Below are 19,156 nucleotides of genomic sequence, written 5' to 3' on the forward strand. Positions count from 1 at the left end.
GCACGCGCCTTTCCTGAGCCCCTCGCCGGCGCCCCGCGACCGCCAATCCCGCGTCCTGGGTCTCCCGAGTGTCCGTCCTACTTCCGCCTCGTCGTTCAGGCGCCGCGGCACCGGAGCGCGGCCACTGGACTTGCCCAGCCCGCAGCACTGAAACTACAACTCCCGGCAGGCAGCGCGCGAGCGTGCGTGCGCGTTGCGGTGCGGAGGGCGGTTCTGCAGGTGGTGCGGGAAAGAGGCGGAGCGTGCGCGGTGTGAGGGGGCAATGCTGGCATTGCGCATGCGCGCAGCTGAGTCTTGCAGTGCGCGGGAAAGGCAGAGCGCGCGCCAAGTGTGAGGGGCGGCGGCGGCGGCGGCGGCCCACGCTTCACTGCGTTCCGCGGCCACCAGCGGGCTACGATCTCATCTGGCTCTCTAAGTCTGGGCAGTCCTCACTTTTCTGTGGCGGGGGTAGGGTTAGTTTGGGCCTGGTCACTCGAAGGCGGTCCACAGCATTCAGGCCTCAGGCCTCCTGGCCCTTCAGTTCTAGACCCCGGAGCTGCCCAGCCTCTGTGAGGGGCCAACTTGCCTTTCATTTTCTCCAAAATATTTCACGCAGATAATTTAACTGAATTGTCTCCCAACAGCTCCAGGCAGACTTACCTAGTTCCTGATAAGGACAGAGGAACCTCAACAACTTCTCTGGCCCAGGTCGGTTTGGGCTTGTCTGCCACCAAGGCTGGGAGGAATTGCCCTGTGGTGACTCCTGTCCTTCAAGGTCCCTGGCATCCCCCGAAGGGCGTTTAGCTCCTTGAAGAGCCCCCAAGGCTTCCTACGGAAGACACTGCTGCCCCATCCCCGCCTATGCATTCTCACATCCTGGGCAGAAGATGGACAATTACCTTTCTTCTCTCTGTAGCATAGAGGAGGTTCGCGTTCTTACCTAGCCATGGTCCAAGGTCACTATGACTCCCAGCTTGTGTCCCCTTGGGGTCCAAATAACCCTTCAGGGCAGCCAGATGCGCCAAGGTTGGGGGGGGGAGTTCTGCCCTCATCTAATGTCACTGGGTCTGTACCTAGGGACAGGGCCTGCTTGTAATGATTGGATTCTGCTCATTGTTTTCAGATTTCTCAAGGAAGGAATAAAATGAGTAAGAGAAAGAAGCTTCGGACCTCAGGTATTTGAACTTTGGTCTCTTTATTGCTGCTTCTGCTCTTAAGAATGTGGGCTTACTGCAGAAATGCTAACATGACCACACCGGGCTCCTTTAAAAAATGATTTAACACCTGTAAGAAAACTGTAAATTATGGAGGAGTACGTACAGTAGAAAATGAAAGCTTTGTGGAGCTTCCTCCAGCCTCTGGTGGGGTCCCACAGTCAAAGAGAGGTCCCCAGGCTTCAGGGCAGGGGGCCAGCCTCTACAGGCCCACTCTCAGAGACCACCCCCGAATAGAGCTTGAGGTGCTGCAAGGCCATCTAGTATGTGGCTAAGTAAGTGCTTCACTCCTGAACCAAAAACCTAGGTTCTTCCCAGCTCTGCTGCTCACTGTGTGAGGAAAGATGGCTTACTCTGTGCCTCACTTCACCTCTTCTGTAAATAAAGGATAATAAGAACACTTTTTATTTTTTAGAACAGTGATTTTCAACCTGGATGGGGGAGGAATTTGCACTCCAGAGGATAGTTGGCAATATCTAGAGACATTTTTGGTTTTCACAGGACAGAATGATCCCATCCCAATCAGTAGTGCCCCAAATGTCAATAGTGCCTAGGTTGAGAACTGCCCTAGAGCTCACATGTGGATTAGTATTTGTAAAGCACCAAGAAGAGACCCTAGGTAGTACACAAATATATGCTGCTGTTATGATTATCCTTCCAGACTTTTTTTTAAAAAAGCTTTTCATTTTGAAATAATTTGGGGCTTACAGAAAAGTTGCAAAAACAGTGCAGAGTTCTGTGTGCCTTTTTCTCACCTTCCTCTAATGTTAACGTCCAGTGCAACCATAAGACAAGGATCAATCTAATGGTACAGCATAAAAAAACAGGAAACGAACCTGAGTACACTACTTTTTCCAAACTTTTTCTAAACTTTTTCTGTGTGTATGCAAATATAGTGCTTTTTATTGGAAATTCAAATCATCACATGTATTGATATGCAACCTCTATCTTTGACTTCATGCTATATTGAGACTGTGTCTATTTGACCATATGCATAGAGAATTTCCTCAGGTGAAAAGAACTCAGTATTACATAGTATAGCTCCATTTTCCTGTCCATTGTCTAATGTAACTCAAATTTCTTAAAAGTTTAGAAGTGATTTCTTTACTTTGTGCTTAATGAACTAGGGAGTAGCACTCATTTTTTTACCAAAATGTGGGACAAAAAAATTATCAACAGATTGAAATATTTTGTGCAGAGATGAGCAACAGGCTGCTTGGAGACACAGGAATTTATGTGACCTTGGAGGGGGAAGCTGGGGACAGCCAGGCCCACCCACGGCAAGTCATTTGGGGCCTCTCTTGGCAGTGGACTCCCCAGCTCAGTGTATCCCTGTGCTGGCCCGGGACAGCTGTTTCTGTGTGTACTGGATGGGATGGAGAGAGAAGACAATTCTGGCAGGTGGTGAAAGAAGCCCTTTCCCTCTGACATCTTTGGCCTTTGGTGTTGAACATGAAGTTCTGCCTTAGTTTTTCTTAAATTAATCCTGTGGGGACAGATCACAGGAAGGAAGTGGGAGGCTCTTTACTTCTGTTGGTATTTTTGCTTTTTATTTGGTACGAATGTCCATTGGTTTAGCAAAGCAAGCTGATATTTGAGCATCTTCAGAAACCAAATAAACGAAGCTGCTATATTTTGTCTTTTCTGGGAGACCGCAGGGTGGGAATGTGTTTGGGTAAGAAACTCATTAGAGCCATGCTCTAGGTACAGCACTGGGGTGAGCACATGAGGGTGCAGGGGGAAGGCAGGGGGAGGATGAGATCAAAGGGCACAGCAGACTTAATTCCTGCCCTCGACATCAAGGGAAAAAGAAAAATGCTCCTCACAGAGAGAGCTAATCAAATACACAGCAGTGGGTTAAAGTTCTGAACGGGCACACATGAACCATAACTGACAGAATTAGAAGACATTACAGGGAAGTTGCCGTGGTCTAATGGAGTGCAAACAGCTGAATGAATGCCGAAGAGGACACTAGTAGTTGGTATAAGGAGGGAGCGGGTTATTCCGTGGGTTTATTTCAAGGTATGTAAGGAGATGAAGTTGGAAAGGGGCTTTGTGACAACTCCAGGAAGATCAAGCCTGGGTCTGGTTTGTCCTTTTGTCCTCACTGTCTGACCTGGTCAAAAGCACGGTAGGTACATGGTAGGTGCTCAGTAAATGCTGAAGTACACTTAAGTGTGCAGACTCTGGAGTTGGATGCTTGGATCCCATTCTGGACTCTGGCTTTCATGTGCTTCAGCTTTTTCATCTGTAAGACAGACATAACTGTAGGACCCTACCTCAAAGTTTTATCATAACGCACCCAAGTTCTTAGGAGAGTGTCTGGAATGGAACTTGATAAAGCCAACTGTTATTATTTGTTCATTGAATAAATGATTCACTTGGGGCTAGATTTGGGGAGGTCTCACAAACTAGCCACTATAGGCGATTTCTATGTAAAGGAGCTTCCTTCATTCAACAGACATGTTAATAAGCACTTTTAGGCTCTCAGTTGCTCTCAGTGATGGGGAAGGTATTGTAGAGATATAAGAGACCAAGTGGCAGCTAAAACATCTCTTCTTTAGCACTTAATGACACTGGGTCCCAGTTTTCCCAGGATAAGTAGTCTTCAGGCATCATGGAAAACTAGATGGTACATAATTTAGTTTTATCTGTGTTTCCCGGGAAGTGATCTGCATTTTCAATGTGTTTATTCAGTCACCTACCAAATATTTATGGTGCACTGACAGAGTACTATATGTTCTTCTAGACACTCGAGCTCCAGCAGAGAGTGTGATAGATGAAGTCCCTCCTGGCAAGGAGCAGATTGTAGTGAGGGAGACAGAAATGACCCAGTACATCAATACTTGCAGAAAAGCTATGAAGTGAATGAAACAGCATGGGCCTGAAAGGAGATACTCTATAGAGAAGTCAGAGTGTGGCCTCTCTGCAGGGATGTTTGAGCTGAGACCCGAAGGAGCCAGCACACACCTCTCACCAGAGAGACAGACAGTAGGCTGGGCCAGGTTGTTTCATGTAGTTGGAGCCAGCCTTGGCCAGCTCAGGATTCAACTACAGTCATGACCAGGCCATAGGTAAAAAGCCTTTGAATCCTACAGCCACATAAGCTCTTAGGTCCCACCTGGACGAGGTTCCATCTCATCTCGGTCTCCAGGCAACTGTCAGAGTAGGGGTTTCCTGCCCTTGGAACAAACCTGCTCACATTGCAACTGCGGCCCTTCCAAGTTTGGTTGTCATCCATGACAGTACATGCTCCTGGCATCTCCATTCCTTTTGTCTTCCTTTATCTTTAAACCAGGAGGAGAAGGAATTCATCCTCTGAAACCCCCAAAGCACCCAAGGCTCAGAGACTCTGACAGGGCTTCCCAGAGTTACGAGTTGGACCCTTCATGTCACCCTGAAGAGTCAGAAGGCAGAGCAGGACCTGCTCCCTCAGCAGAGCAGAGTGGGGAGGAACCAGGACAGGTGGCTTCCAGGTAAGTGGCTCAGAACAGTTCAGCAGACCTCCCCAATGACAGTGGGCACAGCACACCTGCTTAGTGAACAGGATGCAGAGGGGAGGGTACCAACATAACCCAATGCCAGGCCTCTCTCCTAGGGACTCAGGGTTCTTGGATTCTGCTTCTTGAAGCTTTCCTCCCGGACTGTCCTCTTTATTGAGAAAGGTCAATGTTTTAACCCTGGGCAAGGAAAATCTTGAATTTTTCAAGGTCACTTAGTTATAGAATGCAGCTCATCCTGTCTGCTGGTCAGATCCATATTTATCCCACATTCCTTCTTCTTTTTTTTTTTTGGCTAGGCAACCCTTGGTTGACCTCACAGATTGTAAGGACCTTGTCAGCTTACAATCCTTTATATTTTTGATTTTTTATGCCTACAGCACCTCATCTTCCTAGGTGGTCACCCATCTAAGTACTAACCAGGCCTGACCCTGCTTAGCTTCCAAGATCAGACGGGATCGGGCTTGTTCAGGGTAGGATGGCTATAGACCCCACATTTCTTCTTGATCAAGAAGGTACCAAAGGAGTAGGTCTGCTAAATAATAATCAGTAAAAGAGAATCATTATGTGATAGACAGAGTGTTAATAATAAATGCCCTGCATATATCAGCTCTTTCAACCCTCATGGCACTGTGAAATAGGTTTTTATCCTCATCTGTCAGGTGAGGATTCTAAGGTTTTGAGAGATCAAATGACTTGCCTAAGACCACTGATCTGGTAACAAGGCAGGCTGGGGCTCTGGTGTGTCTTACTCCTGTGTTCCTAATCACTATGGTTTCTCAGTTCCCTTTTTTTTTTTTCCAGGAAATATGTAATTAAGCACGGTGGGGAAAAAGAAAGTGGGTCTGGAGAACAATTTAGTCTTATCTTCCATGGGGTTAAACTACATGCAACTATAGCAAAGTAGAAAGGGTTAGTGTGAGTTAGGAGAAGGACGGTTCCTGTTACTCAAAATCTTCAGAGAAGGCATGTGGTCTGACTGACCACTGTTTTCTGGGGAGCGGGTGATCTCAGGTTATTAGTCTTAGGACTAAAGGCAGCCCTACTCTGATAGGAAGAGAAGAGCCACATGTCACGCCTAAGCTGTTTCTCCAGACATGACAGTATCACAGTGTTCCTCACTCCTGGAGAGGTCAACAGGGCTGATGGGGTCACAACTACTACCTACCCTGCCATCTGCATCCATGAGAATAGTCAGAACCCACGGAAGCAGGTTCCTATCATTTTTTGTTGTTTTTAAAATGTTTTATTAGGAAATACCAGGTGCACAAAATATAACAGAAAAAAAACATAAAGCAAACAAGCTTAACACGTTTATGTTGAGAAATGAAATCTTGCCAATACCCAGAAGCCGCCTAAACAACCCATCCCAATTAAAATTTTCTAACAGACTCTTGCTGGAGGCATCTAGACTTATTCTTTCTCTGTAACCTCCCCAGGTACAATTCAAGCCCAGTAGCATGTCTTCATGCTTTTCCTCGTTCTACTTCCAAAGTTGAAATCATATGAAATTTTGGTTTCACTATTGTGCAGTAGCAGTATCATAGCCAATGAGGTTTATCTGAGGCATGATTATTGCTAATTAAAATTTTGGTTCCAGATTTTTTTTTTCAGTATACATAGCCACATCTTTTATAACCTTAGCCTCACCCATGTTTTTTTTAAAGAGTTTATTTTTTAGAGAGTTTTAGGTTTGTAATAAAATCGAGAGGAAGACATAGAAATTTCCCACATACTTCTTGCCCTCACATGTGCATGGCCTCCCCGTTATCACCATCACTCACCTACGTTGCCACACTGTAATCACTCAAAGTCCTGTAGTTTACCTTAGAGTTCATTCTTGGTGTACATCCTATGGCTTTAGACAAATGTATAATGACATATATCCGCTACTATAGTCTCATACAGAGTATTTTCACTGCCCTAAAAATCCAAACTTATCCGTCTCTCTCCCGACCCTGACAACCACTGATCTTTTTACTGTCTCCGCAGTTTGCCTTTTCCAGAATATCATGTAGTTGGAATCATACAGTACGTGGCTTTTTCAGATTGACTTATTTTTCTTAGTAATATGCGTTTAAGTTTCCTCTATGTCTTTTCATGGCTTGGTAGCTCATTTCTTTTTAAGACTGAGTAGTAGTCCATTGTACTGCTTGTTTGTCCATTTACCCACTGAAGGCCAACTCAGTTGCTTCCACATTTTGGCAATTATGAATATACCCTTTTTAAGACACTGTGTTTCTCATATCTGCAACTTCCCTAACTTAGAATTTGTGGAGTTGGGGGCTGGAGTGTCAGTCCAAATGAAAATTCCTGTTCTTACTTCAGAAGCCAGTTCCTGGGATTATAAGGGTAAAGTGCTACTGGAGCAAGCAGCTTGAATTCTTGATGTGGGACCCTGAACCCTTCTTGGAGTCAAATGTTCCTCAGGACACTGCTCCCCTCCCCATTCTACCCTCTCCCATCAGGTGCTCCAGGACCTCTTTTCTAGGAGATTCTGGGTACCACCTCGCCTTTGGACTGCATTCTCTGCCCCGCTATGCACATTGACAGCCCTAGAAATTCTCCAGAATTTTCTATTTGTCTTTCTCCACCCAGCTCCCCGAACAAGGAAGCAGGAGGCCCCTCTAGGCTCCTCAGGCAACCGGAAAATGAGCCAGTTCCCTTCCCACCTTCCCAGGTGAGCCTGCTTGGTAGCCTTGCTTATGTGCACAGGATGTTGCCCCCCTTCAGCTGGAGTGCCTGCCTCTTCATCCTCAAGGCCAATGGCTGGTGAGAGTGTGCCCTGGGGTTGGAGGGCAAAGGCCATGTTTGAAACTACAAGAAAGAAACTGGTTTTGGTATTTTATTTGGTTCCTTTCTGAAACCTCATTCCTCCCTTTATTGCTGCTTTGTTCTTGTATCTGGTTCACAGAACTCAGTTGGAAGGTTTGTCCCCCAGTTTGCAAAACTCAGGAAGACAGTGACGAGACAAGCAGCTACAAAGGAAGAGGACTTCGGGAGTGGGGCATTTAGCTCGGTAAGGCCCTAAAATTGGCAGGCTGAGAACAATAGAGGCACAGCTTCTTGGCCCAGCCTTGGTTTTCTTTGACAATGGCTAGATCTGCACCCTGCACATCTACATTTTTAACGTTTCGCACTACAGATGTCTTCCTACTGCAGGTGCTGTGCAGGCAACTCGCAGCTCAGGACCGCTGTGCTTGCCCCAAAGCACTCAGGGCCAGTGCCCTCTTGCTCCATTGTGTGCAAGTTAGTAAGACTCAGAAAGGCAGCCCACATTCTGTCCTTGAACCCCTTTGCTTCTCAGAAGCTTTTGTGCAAGTAAGGATTGGGTGTGGTCTTACAGTGTGCTTTCTTGTCCTTGCCACCATCAGCTCTGGGGGTGACAATGTCTGGCAATATACACCCCTAAAAAAGTGAGTGGTGGGTGTGCCCAGTGGCTGTATTTGTAATTGCCCCCCCTTGGGAACATCTGTAATATCTTTCAGCAGGTGAAATGGTTGAATATACTGTGGTCTATCCACACCATGAACAAAACCCAGCAATTAAAAAGGAACAAACTAGAGACAGACCCAACCTCCTGGCTAGATCTCCAGGGCAGGGAGTTAGCATGTAATGGAGATAGAGCTTCAGTTGCACAAGATTAAAGAGTTCTGGGGATAGATAATGATGACGGTTGTACAACAATGTGAATGCATTTAATACCACTGAATCATGCACTTAAAAATGGTTAAAATGGGGTTTAGCAGAAGGAAGGGTTATTGGCTGGGGCCTACGGTACACCGCTTCAGTGAGGGGCTCGACCGCAGCCACCTGGCTTGTTGCTTTTCTGGGCACCTCTCCTCCAGCCCACCTGACACCATGCACCAGTAAGGAGCATGGCACCGATCCCTCTCCACTCTTGGTCGCTGCTCTGAGCAGCATCACCCTTTATACCAGAAAACCGACAGGCACAGTTTTTACTATTTCAATTGCTGAATGTCAAATCCTAGAAGACGTAGCATTCTTATGTGTGATGTTAAATGAATGCTGGAAGCAAACTGCCCCCTTTTTTTTTCTAAATGGAAAAAAGGTTTAAAAGCTGTGAATACTTGAAGCTTATAAGCCAGGGTGTTCCCTGCCTGAGTTTAATACTATTCTCAGCAAAGGGCTAAGTTTGTAAGTTAACACAGCTGCCATTTTGAGGTTGGAAACTGGTCGAGGAGGGAAAGTCTTTTATTGGAGCAGATACAAAGGCAGATCATTCTGTTTTAGAGGTGCTAATTCTTGAAATAGACACAAGACCCCTTTCTTTTCTAATTATGAAGTTATAAATACTAGCTTTTCCATCCAAGCCACTGGCTGAGGTACTGGGTGGGGGGGAGGGTGGCATAGGAAGTGTGAGAATAAAGAGAAGGGCCCATACTCTTAGAGTGGAAAATTTTCAGAGCCTCCCTGAAACCATTGGTGGCAGGGTTCAGTCACTGACAGCACAAATTCATCAAATCACTTCAAAAGCCCTGGTCTCAAGATTGAACTTTCATACTTGGGCTGTGGTTCACTTTGAAACACAAAACAAAAATTATTTTTTAATCCTAAGAACTAATACTCAAAATGCTGTCTTGAATCATGATATATACATCAGGTCTTGGTATCATCTAGACCTGCATGTAGAGCTCCATTGTAAAACCTTTGTATATGTGGTAGGTTTCTGTGAAAACTTCGTTTCAATGTAAACTTCATACCACACTCAGTTTTTATCTTAATAAAACCATATAGAGTTACTTAAAAATGGTTAAAATGGTAAATCTTTTCTTGTATATATTATACCACAATTTAAAAAACAAAACACAGAGAGGTCTCTGTGTTCCCTTCCCTAGCTTCCCACAGCAGTAACATCTTACATGTCTATAATCCATTGCCATCACCAGGCAATTGACATTGGTGCGATTCGTAGGCCCCCTTGATTTTTATATCCTTGACCTCCGCATGCCCAGTGCTGGTGGGAAGAAGCAGCTGACGGAAGGAAGGATTCCATTTCCCCCTCCAGCCCCTGGCACAAAGCTCTGCCCTGCACTGGTACAGTCGTCCCCCCTTATCTGCGGTTTTGCTCTCCGTAGTGTCAGTTACTTGTGGTTAACTGCAGTCTGAAAATATTAAGTGGAAAATTCCAGAAATAAATAACTCAGAAGTTTTTAAATTTTGCACCGTTCTGAATAGCGTGATGAATTCTCAGGCCGTCCTTCCAGGGGCTTGAATCATCCCTTTGTCTAACATCTCCACGCTGTACATGCTCCCCAGCCTTTAGTCACTTAGTAGCTGTCTTGGTTATCGGATTGACTGTCACAGTATCACAGTGCTTGTGTTCAAGTAACCCTTATTTTAGTTAATAATAGTCCCAAAGCCATTCACATAACTTTTATTATAGTATATTATAATTGTCCTATATTAGTAATTGTTGATCTCTTACTGTGCCTAATTTAAAAATTAAACTTTGTTATAGATATGTATGTATGTATGTATAGGAAAAAAACATGGTACGTATAAGTTTCAGTACTGCCTGCAGTTTCAAATATCCACTGGGGGTCTTGGAACAAATCCCCTACGGATAGGAGGGATGACTGTGCTGATCCCTTCGGTCATCTGCGCAGCATGAGACTGTACAGAAGCAGTAGTCTGAGTCTTTCTCTCTCCGCAGGAAATACTGCCAGAGCCCAGTGCCCAGCACGCAGGAAGCCAGTCACCAGAGGAGTCCCCAGGGCTCACTGTCTGGGAGGCAGATGGTGCCCACTCCAAGCACGGCGTCCAAAACCCTGTAACACCTGTGTCTGGCAGGGGGCATTCTCAGCCTGAGGTCTCCAACGACGCCTCTCCAGAATGGGGGACGGTGCCCTTGGCCTCAGAGAGGGCCAGCCAGGATCACCTGTTGGAGCAAGGGACCAATTTGCTAGACGGTGGAAGCACAGAGTGGGGTGGGGTTCCAGGCGATCGCGGCCAAAAAGGGCATCAGCCAAGTAGTGAAGCTGAGGAGAAGAAGCCAGACCAAGGATCCTCACAGGAGGAAGGTGCCCAAGGAGGAGCGGGGGCCAACCAGGAGGAAGGAGACAGCATCCCTGGCTTGATCTCTGGGGGCCCAGAGCCTGGCTCTGTGGTCCAGGGCCTTTCAGACTTCATGCAGACACTCAGCAAGGCTGGCAGGGAAGCACAAGGGAGCTGTAGCAGCCCAAGATTCTCCTCCCTTAGGACCATTGTTACCACAGACGTGAGCACAGACCCCACTCAGCCAGAACAGAGGGCTCTGGAGGTGGCTGGGCTGGGTGGGAAGGCCCCTGATGGAGGCCACAGCTGGGCCCTGCCCAGAGGTATGCCTCTCTGTAAGGAGACTGCAGGAGGCAGAGGGGAGACAAGGCAAGAAGCTAAGCCCCCTGGTAATGTCCCAGGGGGCCCTGCAGCCTTCCTGGCTTTGGCTCATGGGATCCAAGAGCCCATTGTAGATGTTGGAGATTCCATCCCCATAGCCTCAGAGATGGGCTCAGGTGTTGATCAGACATGGGTGCCAGGCTCGGATCAAGAAGGGCTGGGAGGTTTCTGTGCACTGCCTTTGCTGTTGCAGCCCTTGGGTGAAAAGGCAACCAAGTTAGGTAGCCAGAGCTATGAACAAGACCTCAGGGAGCTTAGTCTGTCCCTTGGAGCCTCTGCTCCGCTGGTGCACAGAGAAGCAGTGGATGGCCCTCCCCTGGACACCAGGATTCACCAGGGCAACCCAGATGCTCTCAACGGCCTGGCAGGCCAGCCCAAGCACCCTCCTGACTCTGCAGACCAGGCTGTGTTAGGGGAGTCTCCAGCCATGGAACTTGACTTCCTGCCAGACAGCCAGATACAGGATGCCCTGGAAGCTTCTGACTTTGAAGACCCACCTGAGCAGGTAAGAGCTTCCCCAAGTTACAGCCAGACCATTCCGGGGCAGGTGCCAGTAGCCACAAGCCCTCTCCCAAATTGCCCAGTTAGGGAAGATGGGGTGGGTGGCGGTCTGTTTATACAGCAGAGTCTCAGGGTCTGAGTTGCAGCTTCAGTGTGTGTGGAGTCCATGGTTTTCCAGAAAGGACAGACCTGCCTTTACATGAGAGTCCTGTCCCAAACATGTGCATGGAATTTTCTTTTTCTACTGTAATTTGTAGGGACTTTGCTTACTTCAGGGATCAGGGATCTGCCCACCCAACAGGCAGTGGGAAAGCTGCCTGACAAGACTCTGCTGGCCATGGCATTCACCTGTCAAGGCAGGTGGCAGCCTAGCTTCATCCCTGCTTCTAGGGGAAAGCTCAGGTCCCTGGCTGGTGGCACACCTGAGCCTGGGCTAAGTGTTGGTGCCCTGGGAGGGAGGCAATTGGTTCTTTTTCCACACACTGGGTTTGTCAGGCACCTGCCAGAGGTGACACAGATGGAAGGGGAGAAGGCTGGGTCTGCGCCCAGGTTGGTCTGATTCTGCAACTGTGTCTCAGCCACCCCGTCCTGGAATGGGGAGCCCAGCTCCTTTGATAGACGTAGGCCTCTGTTCCTTCGGCCATCCCTGCTGAGATGTATTTTTTTTTTTTTAATTCACTCAGTATATGCTTATCAAGAGCCTGCTCTGAGCCAGGCACGAACGTATCCGGTATAGTCCCTGCCCCCGTGAAGTTCTCAGTAGCACCGTTCCTGCTTGCCTTTCCCAGAGTGAGCATTCTGTACCCTATCATTTCAACACTTAAAGAGTCTTCATGCGACACAGCCCCAAAACACAAGCACAGGCTTTCATCTGGTGCCCAGTTTAAGAAAGCCAGCTGTTCCAAGTGTGGAGGAGAGCATGGCTGGGTTGTGCAAATATGGGTCTCCACTGCAGTACCTTCCCAGGGGATGGCCAGGGGTGATTTTTGGCCCTCCACAATGTTCGCCTGGCTCTCCCTGCCGTGCGTGGGCCCTGGCTCCTTGTGCCACCCATTTCATGATCACCAGACAAGCGAGATCATGAGAAGTAGGTCACAGTGCAGTTCAGTCTTAGAGTTTGAACACAAGCTCTTGGATAGGTAGGCGTTCAGGTGCTGGGAACAGCTGAAATTTTAGAATTGGAGCCTTGTTTCTTGAAAAATGCAAACCCTTCACTCAGGAAAAAAAATGCCTTTTAAGTTACCCTGAGTCTCTGGCCTCTTGGGCAGTGACTAAATGAGAAGGCTGGGGAAGCAGTTGGAACATTTGGTGGCATCCAGCAGTCAAAGAAACAAGCCTTTCTGGACAGGTTACCAGACAGGCTGCCAGTGACTGTGCACTTGGAAAACACCGAGGAATCAGCAGTATGGGGAACGTGGGCGGACAGCCGGGTAGTCAGACCTGGCAGGCCCTCCAGGGGAATAGGCACTGTCTTGACAAGGCGGCCAGTGCCCAGGCACATTTTGTTTCGACACTGGGCGTTCCCGGACAAGTTGGGGCAACCCAGGCACGAGCAGGTTCCCATGGGAAGGTTCTGGATGGCACTTGGCAGGAAAGCCATGTGAGCGGGGGCACTTGGGAGCAGAGTGCAGACGGAGGGAGAGCAGCTGTGCAGCCTCCCAGCACTGAGCCCTCAACCCTCATGAGGCACAGCCATCAGCACCACTTCGGAGGAGGCCACTTGGAGACTCTCAGAGGTTACATAGCAGGGAAGGCCAGTTTTAAACCCAGGTCCCCTCACAGGAAAGTTTAGTCTTTTCTTCTCATAACAGCTTCCTCAGGATGTGACACCCCAGGGCTGGTGGATCCTCTGTACGCTGCTCAAGGAGGATCATTTAAAAAGCTGATTCCCAGGTCCCTCTCAGGGGCCTACAGCAGTGGGCCTGGCACATTCAGTATGAGGACTGTGTCATGACAAACATTTACACAGCCCTGGTGAGAGGGAGAATATTCCTCATGGCCAAAAACAGTGCAGAGAGTTAGGTGAAAATGTAGTATTGAATTGTGTTTAAAGTCACAAAGTCACCTACGTGAAATGGCCAGATGCTGGGAGACATTGTATTGTCTACAGCAGGGATCTCAACTGGCACTGCTGGTGTCTATGGCTGGATTGTTTGTTGTTTGTTCTCTGTGGTGGCGACTCTCCTGTGCACTGTAGGGTATTGAGAAGCATCCCCAGCCTCCGCCTGTCAGATGCCAGAAACACCCCCTCCCTCAGTCTAACAACCAAGACAGTGAAGTATCTCATGGAGGCAGAGTTGGCCCCCCACATGAGAACCTCTGGGCTCTAGCCTGTTCTTTATGTCTGTTCCTTTGGATTCAGGGATCTCTTTTCAGGTGTAGCTCACCCCTTCACGCCGTCCCCCATTCCTGACAGAGGAGAGGGGCTCCATTCGGGAAGGATATCCCTAGCACAGGCCCCTCCTCCACCCCAGGATTTCCGTCTCCTTAGAAGAGACCCTGGGCGGCCGCCCCACCTCTGCCTCTTTTCGTCTTTCAGAGAGACATATCACCTCCGTGCCTGAGCCTGACATTTTCCACAAAATTTAAACCACCTTTGACATTGAGAAACAAGCTTCTCAGAATTACCTTGCTCTGTCCCTTATTAATTATGAATTTTTCCCTTGCAATATATTTTCAAAATCTTTTCCTGACATACGACACATGGCTTATCTGGCCAGCTTCTGCCCCTCGACACAGGATGCCCACCTTACTGCAGTCACCACTACTAGGGATCTTCTCTGCACCTTTTTGGATAATATGGGCCAAGCCCAACACAGTGCTACACCTTAGTTGTCAGGGACAGAGCCACCCCCAGGCACAGGTGAGTCTGTCAGGAGGCACGACCCCCAGGTCTAGGCATCACTTTTCCTCTGCGAGAATTCTAGCCTGTGTTCCTGGTGTTGACAAGGAAAAGTGAGATGTTTCCTGTATGACTTTTCCTTCCCTGGGTATGGCTTGCCCAGCTAAACTGTTCACACATGTGCTTTCTCTTCCTAGTTTCCTGCAGGGAGAGGGTTAGGCCCTTGCTGGCCTGGCACCAGCCTACATGCGGTTGGAGACCCCCTTACGAAGGCCCATCCGAGGTAGGCCGGGTGGGAGGCTGTCCCGTCTCTCGCCTCAACACGAGTCCTCCCTTTGTCCCCGGGTCAGGGAATTTCACTGCTTTTCTGGCATTGGAGCCCCCACGCTCTCCCTCCCCCGAGCCCTGTGCACTCCCATTTTGCTGATGAAGATGACAGGGGGGCCCTGGCTCTCTCACACTAAGCTTTGCTTTCCAGTAAGGGAGCTGAGCTCCATCTTTCAAACTGCTTTCATCCCCTGCTTCCCACAAGTGGAGAACTGGTGACCAGCCATCTGCATCCAAACCAGCGTCTCTCCCAGGAGCCCTGGGATGGTGCCCCGGTTCCGCAGTTTGAGTGCAGTGTGTGCGTTTTTCTGGAGAGAGAGTCCAGGGCTTTCCCTGAACCTCCTCGGAGGGGTAGCAAACCCTGACAAGGCTAAGAACCATTGGCAGAGACGATCCTGGGTGGTCCCAGTTCTGGCACAGGGTAGGCTCTCTGACCTGTCCTGTCTTTTCACTTCCTACTTGGCTCTGTGCCCCAGAGCAGTCTACTTTCTGTCCCTCCTGGAGGCCACCAGGTGCACTGTCCCTCCACCAGCAGAGTATGTATGTGTGGTGGGAGGGGTCCTCTCCCCTCACCCCAGAACCTCTCATAGTCTGTCATCTTCCTGTCCTTTCTCTTAGCCTTACCAGGGACAAGCACTGGGCAACTATCCCTTTCTGTTACCTCACACTTGAACTGGCCTCTCTGCAGAGGCGGTGGCTTATCAATTATTTATAGCCAAGTGTCTGTTTCTGCTTGACAAGTGTGGAGGAAGGGCTAGGGTGCAGTCCTTGGTGGGGTTTCTTTCTTCTTCTTCCTTCTCCTCCTTGAAATATAAGGCGGCATGTTTTTGGTCCTTGCCCTTGCACATGCTCTATCACTAGTACCTGTTGTACCACTTGTACACACACATAGACCCTGTACAAGAACTAGAGGCAATTTAGTCAAAGTGGCCTTACTGTTGTGTGAGCAAAGAGGAGGGAGATTCACATCTGAATCTCCAATGGCCTCACTGGGCTGATACGACCCCACATGGACATCTGGAAGCTCCCGGGGCAAGGCCTGGGCTTGATGGCCTGTAGCTGAGTGAGGTTAAGAACTGGGCCAGGCAACCATCTCTGGATGACTGAGGCCTGTGGAGCAGAACCAGAGATTCTGTAGTGACAGCCCAGGAGGTACTACAAAGCCCGAGGTGTGGTAAGCTTGAGGGAGAGCTGTTGGCGGGATGCCGACCCTCTGCCAGCACCCGCAGGCTGCTCACGTTAGATACGGTAGGTGCTGTGGCACATCTACCGCTCTCGTAGATGTTAACGCCATCCAGAACTACTCTGGGCACTGGGGCACTGGGAAGGCGGCACGGGACAGGACAAAACACGAAGCTTTGATCCATTGTGTGTTGGGCAGGGCAGGCAGGGTGAGAAAGAGACAAGCAGAGTGTTAGGGGAAAAAGTGGGGAAGGGGTTAAAATTTTAATTTAGTGATCAAGGAAGTCCTGCTACCACTCTCCACCCCACCCCCCCAAAAAAAAGGAGACGTTTAGAAAGAACATTCCAGAGCCCTAAGAGGTGCTCTGGGGAAAAGCCAGGAATTCAGTGTGACTGGAGTGGGGAGAGAGGGGGACAAGCAGGAAGGCATGGGGTCCGGAGGTGCTGGCAGACGGTGCAGTGGGCCAGGTTTCCATTTTCATAACCTCCACCCATGCTGCATGGGAGACAAGCTGTAGAGGCAGGAGCTGGGGTGCCAGGGAGCCTTTGGCAACGGTCCAGCCGAGAGCAGCTGTGGTGGGAGAGAAGTGGCTGGATTCTGTGTGTGCTTTTGGCAGTCGAGGCCCCTGGGTTAGCCATCAGAGCTCTGCCCGTGGTGGCTTATTATCTGGAAAAGCAGACAGCTCAAGGCCCAATGAAAGAACCCCAGAATGGTGTTTGGCCAGGCTGTCTGCTGAGGGCACGTCTCTTGTCCTCTCCCACCAGTACCCATGAGGGGATCCAGCCCTGTGAAGCCGCCAGGATGGAGGATGCAACAGACACCATGCGAGGCCTCATAGTTGAGCTCTCCAACCTGAAGTAAGATCTGGGCTCGCATCTACAGGGAACAGACAGGACAGGCAGCGGGGATGGGGCCCAGGGAGGAGCGGGGAGGGGAGAACCAGTGGGGCAGCAAAAAGAAGCCCCCCTCCAGTAGCCCAGGCCACCCAGCAAGGGACTTCCAGAAATTGTCTTCCTTCTGGGCCCTAGCCTGTCATGTCATAGACCTGTCCTGTGCAGAATTGTTAGGTTTTGAAGAGGGGCTGAGATGGTCAGTCTGCTCTGTAACAGGCTGATTCTGTGTGTGACCTATGAGTGTGCATGGGTGTGTTAGCCCGTGTAAACAGGAATGCGAGGCGTGTCCTGCTGTAGCTCACGGCCAGTGCTGTTTCTGCCTAGCCGCATGATCATGAATGCCCACCGGGACATGGAAGCCTCCAAGCGCCTCAGCTACCGAAAGGCAAAGCCCGCGAGTGGACCCTACACACCAAAAGGGGCCGGGCCTCACCCTCGTGGGGAGCAGTCCTGGAGGGATACGTAGGTGCTTCCCAGCGGGGATGCTGAGCGAGCCTTTGTGCTGTGCCTCCCGTTCCCATGGATGTGTGTGTGTTTTCTTGGAGCCCTGACCCACAGAAGGGCTTGATTCCTGCCAAACAGCTAGCAATGGTGCCTTGGCATACCCCGGAAAGCCTGCAGTCCCCCATGCTGCTCCAATGGGTCCTAGTGGGCTTCAGCAGATTTGGGAGGCAGCTTCCCCTGGGAAACCTTGGAGGCCCCACTGGAGTCAACAGCCTCCCTCCGGAGTCTGTATGGGGGAGGGAACCTGCTCCTCCCTAAACTGAGGCTGCAGTGGGAGGTGGAGGCAGCCTGGGTTTGCAAATTTTGGAGGCTTAGCCAAGGTTATGGCAGTTCAGAATGTTTCTTTTCTGGAAGAGAAAAGACCTCCCTTGTTTATTTGTCTTTCTCTGATTTCCATTTTATTTCTTCCGGGAAGGCAATTAATAAATGATTCCCTAGTGAGGCCCCAGGACCTGCTGTTTGGAGTTTGAAGTGTTCTGGTTCCTTGATGTTCCGCCCACAAACCTCTCTGCCTCTTTCCCCTTTCACTTCTCATTCTCCCTGCGAAGGCAAGTGGGGCCACCGCTGGGACACAGGCCAGAGGGTTCCTGCAAGTTCCCGAGTGTGTCAGATTCTGGGAGCGGATGGCTATGTGTTCCCAGTCAGGCACACACACCAGTATCTGTGGGGCAGTGAGCCCACCAGACATCCACCTAGAGAGTTTGCTGTCAGCGCTCAGTGGCCCCGTCTGTCCTCTGTGGGACAAGCTACTTTGAGGCCTCAGCCTGGGAAGAGGCAGTCCTGGGGAGTTGCAGTTGATGCCGACTTGGTGCTGAGGGCGGGTGCTGCACACCTTATCCCGAACAAGCCTGACCACAACCCCCATGGCAGTGTCAGAGGCAGCCCCAGCCACTGTGAAGCCGCCAGGCTTCAAACCCATTTCACAGAAAACGATGCTTCTGTTAAATTGGTCACAACCAGGTGGATCAGACCCGCCTCTGTATTAGTCACTGTCTGTGGCTCCCACACCCAGCACCCAAACTCCTAGGGCCATGGCAGGGAACCTCGCCCACTGCCTTCTTACACCCAAGTAGAGCCCATGTGAGAGGGGAGCAAGTTTGGTGGGGGTCCCCCACCACCTCTCCTTCCTTGACCTCCCCAGGTTCAAGCCCCAGTGGCCCTCACTTACGCCATTAGCAGTTTGCAGCAGCAGGTGGTGGCTGGGATGTTGTTTCCGCAACTCAGTTTGAAGACCCTTGGGGCTGCTAAGAAGCTTTCTGTGTCTTTCTCATCCCCTCTCCCTGCCAAGCCTAGGCAGCAGCCTGTCTTCAAGGACAGGCTCCCATCCTTGGCTTTCCTCATGGGTGGCCTCAGGTTCCAGTTCAAGGGCAGAGGGGACCTGCAAAGTCCAACTCCTGCCCCCACCCAACCATGGGCGAGTGTGGGCTTGGGCAGAGGCCCATCCTGGGTTTGGGGGAGCAGTGTAGATGGACACTTGCCACCTGCTGCCCCCTAGAGACCAGGGAAACAAGCTATGGCAGTAGAGGGGGCTGGCAGGGTAGGCATTCCTCAGAGCGCAGTTTCCCAGGAGAACTGGATCACAATTCCTGGGTGGGAAGGAATCGCCATTCCCTCCTGCCCTTGCCCAGGCTGACCCAAAATGTCTCCACAATGCCCCTGCCAGAGGCCTGGGATGGCTGACACCCCCGGGACACAGCCCCCACCCCCTAGAAGTCCTTCCCTTGCTCTGAAGGGCCTGGCATGTGACTATGGCCCCAGGTCGCTGGGACATTATGGTATAATTGTCTCTCGATGCCCCTCTCAAATCAGGGCCC

The 19,156-nt window shown here is 50.0% G+C and overlaps 1 protein-coding gene and 2 pseudogenes across 4 annotated transcripts; 2 read left to right on the forward strand and 1 right to left on the reverse strand.

Annotated features, from left to right (window-relative positions):
• The first annotated feature begins 95 nt into the window (after positions 1–95).
• BRME1 (break repair meiotic recombinase recruitment factor 1) lies at positions 96–17,793 on the forward strand. 4 transcript variants are annotated; one of them, XM_039882753.1, is made up of 10 exons: positions 96–182; positions 624–687; positions 1,103–1,154; positions 4,492–4,669; positions 7,292–7,373; positions 7,608–7,712; positions 10,371–11,597; positions 14,633–14,718; positions 16,710–16,802; positions 17,163–17,793. In XM_039882753.1, the coding sequence occupies exons 3-10, from the start codon at positions 1,124–1,126 to the stop codon at positions 17,302–17,304; spliced, it is 1,944 nt and encodes a 647-aa protein (XP_039738687.1). In that variant the 5' UTR covers positions 96–182; positions 624–687; positions 1,103–1,123; the 3' UTR covers positions 17,305–17,793. The 4 variants fall into 4 exon arrangements, with proteins under 4 accessions (XP_039738687.1, XP_039738685.1, XP_039738684.1 ...); XM_039882751.1 differs by lacking the exon at positions 96–182 and adding an exon at positions 251–452; XM_039882750.1 differs by lacking the exon at positions 96–182 and adding an exon at positions 251–447.
• On the reverse strand, positions 5,065–5,183 carry LOC120618808 (uncharacterized; annotated as a pseudogene).
• Positions 6,215–6,299, forward strand: LOC120618784 (uncharacterized; annotated as a pseudogene).
• Positions 17,794–19,156: the final 1,363 nt, after the last annotated feature.

The sequence above is a fragment of the Pteropus medius genome, unplaced genomic scaffold, assembly GCF_902729225.1.
Source record: "Pteropus medius unplaced genomic scaffold, Ma_sr-lr_union100, whole genome shotgun sequence".
Taxonomy (NCBI): Eukaryota; Metazoa; Chordata; class Mammalia; order Chiroptera; family Pteropodidae; genus Pteropus; species Pteropus medius.

Bases quoted from the DNA above. Each gene is read 5' to 3' on its own strand.
- BRME1 (XM_039882753.1), top strand. From the start codon at position 1,124: ATGAGTAAGAGAAAGAAGCTTCGGACCTCAG. The intron at 4,670-7,291 runs GTAAGTGGCTCA...TTCTCCACCCAG, and splicing joins CCAGGACAGGTGGCTTCCAG to CTCCCCGAACAAGGAAGCAG. The intron at 7,713-10,370 runs GTAAGGCCCTAA...CTCTCTCCGCAG, and splicing joins GGAGTGGGGCATTTAGCTCG to GAAATACTGCCAGAGCCCAG.